This window comes from Nomascus leucogenys, chromosome 5 (assembly GCF_006542625.1).
Source record: "Nomascus leucogenys isolate Asia chromosome 5, Asia_NLE_v1, whole genome shotgun sequence".
In the NCBI taxonomy this organism is placed as follows: Eukaryota; Metazoa; Chordata; class Mammalia; order Primates; family Hylobatidae; genus Nomascus; species Nomascus leucogenys.
In genome coordinates this window covers 952,051-959,193 of record NC_044385.1, presented here as the reverse complement: position 1 = coordinate 959,193, position 7,143 = coordinate 952,051, and the positions used below count along the sequence as shown (strand labels likewise).

At 52.6% G+C, this 7,143-nt stretch overlaps 1 protein-coding gene across 5 annotated transcripts in view; it reads right to left on the bottom strand.

Moving 5' to 3' along the window:
* Positions 1 to 1,111: 1,111 nt before the first annotated feature.
* The window catches only part of ZNF496 (zinc finger protein 496), a 40,016-nt gene continuing 33,984 nt past the window's right edge, over positions 1,112 to 7,143 (bottom strand). For all 5 annotated transcript variants that reach the window (XM_030812551.1, XM_030812550.1, XM_030812553.1 and 2 more), the window contains one exon: positions 1,112 to 4,960. In XM_030812551.1, coding sequence (XP_030668411.1) covers positions 4,203 to 4,960 — 758 coding nt within the window. In that variant the 3' untranslated portion in view covers positions 1,112 to 4,202. The remainder of the gene's footprint in view (positions 4,961 to 7,143) is intronic.

Genomic DNA, 7,143 nt, shown 5'->3' with positions numbered 1-7,143 from the left:
CCTGGTCTTCCAGTGGTCCCCTCAACACTCCCTTTCCTGTGGCCAGTCTGCACTAAGCAAGTTTTCTAACCTCTAGCCTTGTTGCATGGACTAGTAGTGGGCACTGACCATCACTTTTAAGACCAAACAGTATCAGTGTTTGTTGCTAATATTAAGTGTGTCTGGAGGCTGGGTGTGGTGGCTCACACTTATAATCCCAGCACTTTGGGAGGCCATGGTGGGAGAAGCTCAGGAGTCTGAGACCAGCCTAGGCAAAATAGTGAGAGCCCGTCTTTAGGAAAAAAAAAAAAAAAAAAAAAAAGTGGGCTTATTTGGTGGAATTGCTGAAGTGCTATAATCATCGCTGAATCGTCTACATAACTCTGCAAGCAGAAGTACTTGTGTCTGGTCCAAACTCTGCTTCTGGCAGAGGAAGGGAAACCATCTCACAGGAGAAGAGTGACTTGGACAAGATCTCCACAGGCTTCAACGCTGGCCTCTTTCCTTTGTGCCACAGAATGATTTAGGATTGACAGGGACCCTCCTACCAATGGCCTCATCTTTTTTGTTTCTTCTTCTAGCTAAGGCAACAGTTGGGGAGACAGAGAAAACAGAAAAACGATTAAGGTTGGCTTAAAGCTGTGGTGTGACCACGAGTACAATCTACCCCCAGTGTAAGAAACACAGTTATTTCTTCTTCTTTCTTTTGGGGAGGGGCCAGATCAGGTGACCAGAACTATCTAAAGCCTACAGGTCTTAGAAAACATCTTTTGGCTGTGCTTCACATTTTACTTTTTTTGTGTTTGTTTTTGAGATAAAGTCTTGCTCTGTCACCCAGGCTGGAGTGCAGTGGCGCTCCACCGTTCACAGCAACCTCTGCCTTCTGGTTCAAGGGATCTTCCCCCACCTCAGCCCCCAAAATAGCTACAGGCATGTGCCACCACAGCAGGCTAATTGTTCTATTTTTTTCTTAGAGATGGGGTCTCACTATGTTGCTCAGGCTGGTCTCAAACTCCTGACCTCAAGCAATCCTTCTGCCTCGGCCTCCCAAAGTGTTCGGATTACAGGAAAGAGCCGCCACACCCAGCCACATTTTATTTTTTAAATGAAAATGAAAAGCCTAGCAGGAATATTGACTCAGCAAGCGTTTATTATGCACCTGTGGGTTTGTGGCAATGCCAAGGGATCAGAGGAATGAAGAGGGAGGATGCTGCTCAGATGGGGGTCTCAACCTCCAGAGCAAGATGGACACAAAGCTCCAGCCAGCTGCCCAGCCCCTGGGGTGGGAGGGAAGGACTGAGGGGTAGCTGTTGTCAGATAAGGCCAAAGGTATCAGTGGCCAAAAGGGAGACACAGATCTCCTGGGTGCAGCCTCCTCCACCACTGTGGTGAAGGGTGTTGGGCTGGAGGGTTGGCAGGTTCCCCCTGCTGCACCTACTGCATGGCATCAACCTGGCTTTCAGTTACATTACCCAGGAGGATTTCCAAATCCAGAGGCAATGTGGCCTTCCATTTCCTGAGGTGCCCTGGTTGGCTCTGGATCGGTGGCGGGGACTCGAGACAGCCTCCCTGTGGCTTCTAGTCCCCTCACATTCCCTCTGTCGCTTTCTCCTTCATGATGTGGTTTTACACAGAAACACTCTGGTAAGCAGAACAGTGTTCTTCTCTGAGTCAGACGTCTGAAGCAGGAAGGCGAATAACCTTCCCAAGCCCTCAGAGCGATGGAGAGAATCCTCAGGACAGGCAGGAGCACACAGGTAGGTGGGGTAAACGTGCACAGAGAGCCCGGCTTCTGCTTGCAATTTTCCCCTCCCTTGGCCTTAAAAATTGGATTTCTCCCTTTTCCAGATATGTTGATACAAGAGACAAACTATTTAGAAAGTAAAAGCCTCAACCGTTTATTTTGTGTTCAAAGTATAACCAAATGATTTTATTGCATTTACTGCTCCTGGGCATGCAGATGCATCTACACAGAAACAGTAGTTGTGGTTATAAAATCTTTTAACGAGGTTGGGGCAGAGGCTTTTTAATTATTTTTGAGAGAGTCTCATTCTGTCACCTAGCTTGTGCAGTGGCGCAGTCTCGGCTTACTGCAACTTCTGCCTCCCAGACTCAAGCAATCCTCCCACCTCAGCCTCCAGAGTAGCTGGGACCACAAACGTGCAACACCACACCCAGCTAATTTTTTGTATTTTTGGTAGAGACGGGGTTTTGCCATGTGGCCCAGGCTGGTGTCACCGAGCTAGGCGATCCACCCACCTCGGCTTCCCAAAGTGCTGGGATTACAGGTGTGAGCCACTGCGCCCAGCCCAGGGTTTTCTTGATGTGAAAATTACGTGAGTGACAAGGAGCACCAGGAGCTTTGCCTGGCTTACTGTCTGTTGGTAGGGTGTGACATATGAATAATACAAAATACCCATCTGGTTTGACTTGCAGATTAAGTCACTGCTAGACTACCGCCTTGATGCCCTCTCTTGCTGACCCTAGCCCACATAACTAGTCTTCCAGGAACAACACCATGTTTTAAATTGCTTGAGGTTTCACTACCTACTGTCACTGTCAGTCCAGAATCCCAGCAGGAGACACAGCTCCAGCTGGCCTGCCCAGCCCCCATCAGGGAGGGAGGGGAATTTGTCAGCGTTTAGGGCTATTAAGATTCTTCCATGCAGAGGACACCTGCCCTGAATGCTGAAACTTGGGTCTGAACCCTGCCTTTGATGGAATTGTGAGCAAGCTCACTCAAGTTTCTACTGACTCATCTGTAAATTAGGAATGACAGCATACCTCACGTTTATCTGGAGTTGTGGGCTGAATGCTGTCCCTTTCAAATTCCAATGTTGAAGTTCCAACCTCTAGTACCTCAGAATGTGACCTTATTGGTAAACAGTTGCTGCGGATACAGATGAGGTTATACTGGAGGCGGTGGGATGGGCTCTAATCCGATATGACTGGTGTCCTTAAACAAAGGGAGGTTTGGAGACAGACACGCACACACCAAGAGTGCCAGGTGGAGATGAAGGCAGAGACTGGGTGACGCTTCCACACACCAAGGAATGGCAACTGCCAGCAAAGGCACGAAGCCGCTTCTCCCTCACAGCTCTCGGAAGGCACCAACTCTGAGGACACCCTGATCTTGGACATGCAGCTCCCAGAACTGTCAGGGAATACACTCCTGTTGATCTAAGCCAGCCAGTGTTTGGTACTTCGTTACAACAGACCTAGAAAATGGACACACCAGCACCCCAAGCTAATGTATATATAAAGTGTGATGTCAGGGAAGGTTCTGTTCTGGAGCTTGGCTCACCCAGACAGGAGAACCCCTCACTGGAGGCAGAGCTCCACATTCCTAGATAGGACAGATTGGAAGAAGGGACTTAGGTGCCTTTTAAACGATGACAACTCAGCTTCCAACCCACAAGCATTTACCAAGGATCTTTGGGGTATAAAGACATTATGGGGTGGGTGTACAACACAAATTAAAATGTAAGCTTTGTTCTTGGTGAGCTCCAGATCCCTAGTAACTGGCCCCCAGGAAAATCAACAGGTATGATGACTGTTTCCAAACCTCAAGAAGGAGCTCTGCAGACCCCTGCCACAGATGCCAGCCCAAAAGGGCTGCCTGATCATCTTGGATCTGCGGGGTGCTCCTGCCTGATGGCCACGAATCTGGGGCTCAGACATGACATGTCTGTCTCAGTGTGGCTGGCCCTGCTCCCCACTGAGCCCATCAGTCCCACCCTGCCTTCTTCTTTCCTCCAGTCCAGTACCCGCCAGCAGCTTCTCAGTGGAAGCGCAGGCACCCTGGAGCTTCAGGAGCAGATCCTAGCGTTCAGACAGGGAAGGAAGGGAGGGAGTATACTGAGGTTTGGCTGGTGACCAGGGTGCCGCCCTGACGGGGGATAGCCCAGTTTTACTCCCCGAGCTTGGGGAGCATGGGTCAAGGGTCTCTAAGACGCAGAACACCTGGCATGTCCAACCTGGTGGTGGCACATTCCCCCGTTTTTTTTGGCACAGCAGAAAGAGAACACTCACTTGGCCACTCTTTCATTACCTGGGGGAGGGAGAGTGCTCCCATGGCACCACCCGAACGCTACCTGAGAGCAAGGACAGGAGGGAGGTGTGCACTCTATGCTGGGGAAGGTGCGTCCTGGGTGGAGGCGCTGATCAGTACCAAGGTGAGGGGGCAGCACCAGCCAGGGTGAGGCCGCCCCAGGCGGGGAGGCTCAGTAGGAGTTCAGAGCCTGCTTGGAACGGCGCTTCATGTGCAGGCGCTCGTGGCGGAGGAGGTCATAGTTCTGCGTGAAGCTCTTGACGCAGTACCGGCACTGGAAGGGCCGGGCTTTGTCCTTCAGGTGGAAGTGGCTGCGGTGCCGAGCCAGGTGGTCGTGCCGCTGGAAGGCCTTCCCACAGTCACAGCACTGGAAGCTCAGTTTGGCCTTGCCGTTTTCCAGCGGCTCTTTGGGACCCTTGTCTGCGTCCTCGGATGCCTCCTGCTGTCTCTTCTCCACCGGCTGGAGTCTGTCCGGCTGCAGGTGTATCCGCCGGTGGGAGAGCAGGTGGGAGTTGAGGCGGAAACTCTTCCCGCAGGCACCACACCGGTAAGGCTTCTGGGCCTCGTGGCTCTCTAGGTGCCCATCCAGGTCCTCACTGTCACTGAACAGCTCCCCGCACACCGAGCACTCGTGCGGCTTCTCCTGCTCCCTGCGGCTCCGCAGGTGCCGGATGAAGTTGACCCTCCAGCGGAAGATTTTCCCACAGTTCGGACACACGTAGGACTTCTTGGAGGTCTGCACCTCGCCCCCACCCTCGGCGCTGCTCCGGTGGGAGGCGGGGAGGCTGTGCTGCTTCTCTGTGGGGCTCCCCAGCTCTTCTGTGCAGTACGGACCGTGCTGGGAGTCCTCGTCCCCAGAGCTGGACAGAACAATCTCGATGGTCACTTCTTCGTCCAGGCTGTTCTCTAGAGATCGCGGGTTGCTGCCAGCTACAGGAAGGCAACACGCAGGTCAGCGGTGCTGCACAGGCCACATCCCAGCCCCTATGACCGCGGCGGAGGAAGACTCAGCTTGGAGTTGACAAACCCGTATTTTTACAATGTTCCTCGGTGACCGAGGCGGCCTGGCCAGCCCTGCAGGGGCCACTGGTGTAGCCTCACAGGTACACCAGTACACAGGTAGCCTGGTGTAGCCTCACAGGAAGAAATCTTCAGCATGGGCCACGCTGCGTCCAGAGCATGCTGGGCACCTTGCTCTCCCTCTTCCCAGCCACTTTCCCTTATCTCCACCCCCAACCCTTTCGTTCTCTACCCACGCAGACCACCCCATCCCCCCAAGCTCTAGGAGTCTGTATTTATGTGTGTAAAGCCTTGACCATTTACAGATCACGAGGCGTGGGGGAAAGCTCTATCAGGATAGTGAAAGGACTCGGGAGAGGAAGACTCTACACCCTACACATACCATGTGCTGGGCACCTGCATGCTCCAGGGACTGTGCTAGACTTGACATGCACATTCCTATTTGCTCCTGGACGCAACCCGATGACCTGTTGGTTGCCATGTTTACACATACACTAAGGTGATCTGTGCCAGGAAGGAGGGCTGAAATGCTACTCAGCCTTGCTGGGCTGCTCAACAGTCCCAGGCTGCCCAGAGTCCTGGGTCCCCCACAGCTCCCCGGCTCCCAGTAGCACCGCATTTCTGAGGCCACAGGTGGTGATGCATAAAGCTGCTCTGGACTTCCTGCATCCTGAGTCTGTGATGTTGGGAAGGTGGAAGCGGGGAGGGGCTGGGTGGGCAGTGCAGAGGCCGGCCTGAGGTCCTGGCTTATGGAGCAGAGCCTATCATACAGGTGGCCTGTTTCCTCACTGCTGTGAAATGCAGAACTCAAATCTAGAACTTGGGGGGAGTGAACCAGGCCCTCCCAGATAAGAGAAGGAACATGGTTAGTCTGAGCTTCATGGCTATGGGGAGGAGAGCCCTGACAGGTCAGAGCAGCTCAGGACAGGAGAAGCTGGACAAACAGAAGCAGGGCAGGAAGACACAGAGGCTATGGAGAGCAGAGAGATGAAAGGCAATGGTGGAAGTGGAGGGGGCATTTGTCCCTCAGTCACAAGGGGGTCGGGGGAGCACGAGTCTGGGAGTGGGTACTGAGTCTGCCAAGGACCCATGTAGTATAGGAGGGAAATCATCAGATGAAGACAGAGATTGTGTGTGTGTGTGTGTGTGTGTAATTTTTTGTAGAGATGGGGTCGCACTATGTTGCCCAGGCTGGCCTCAAACTCCTGGGCTCAAGCGATCCACCCATCTCAGGTGATCCACCTGCCTCAGCCTCCCAAAGCGCTGGGATTACAGGTGTGAGCCACTGTGCCTGCCGAGAGGCTATGTGTGAGGCTCATCTCGACTCTTGGTTTTCCAGCTGCAGGAACCTCAGCTTCTCTGAGCTTGGGTCACCTCGTCTACAAGGTGAGCATGACAGTGGCAGCCCGTCACTCTAAGTTGCTGGTGAGGCAGGTAAGGTCATGTGTGTGATGTACTTTGTGGACCTCACGGGGTGGAGACAAGAGCAAGGTGTAACTTTTACCAGGCTGCCGATGACAAGGTACTTGATCAGCAGTTGACTTCTGTTAATGGACTTGGGTGGAAGAAGAAAACAAAGTGACAAGGTGGACCGCTAAGATCTCTTACTTGTTAACTGGGTGAGGAGACGGAATTATGAGAGCAGACAGTGCGTGTTATGGGCGAAACTGTGTCCCCCTGAAAATTTACACGATGAAGTCCTAACCCACAGGGCCTCAGAATGTGATTACTTGGAGATAGGGTCTTTCAAGAAGTAATTCAGTCAAAATGAAGTCAGATGGTGGGGCCAATCCAAAATCAATGGTGTCCTTCTAGGAGGAGGAGACTGGAGGCAGACTTCAACAGAGGGAAGGACCCTGTGAGGACATAGCAAGATGTGAGCCGTCTCTAAGACAAGGAGAAAGGCCTCGGAAAACACCAGCTCTGCTGAAGCCTTGATTCTGGACTTGTTGCTTCTGGAATTGTGAGAAAGTAAGTTCCTGTTGTTTAAGTCACGCAGCCTGTGGTACCTTGTTGCGGTGGCCACAGTAGACTAACACAGCCTTTGGCACCAGGAAGTAGGGTGCAGCTAAAACAAAGACCAAAACTGTTGA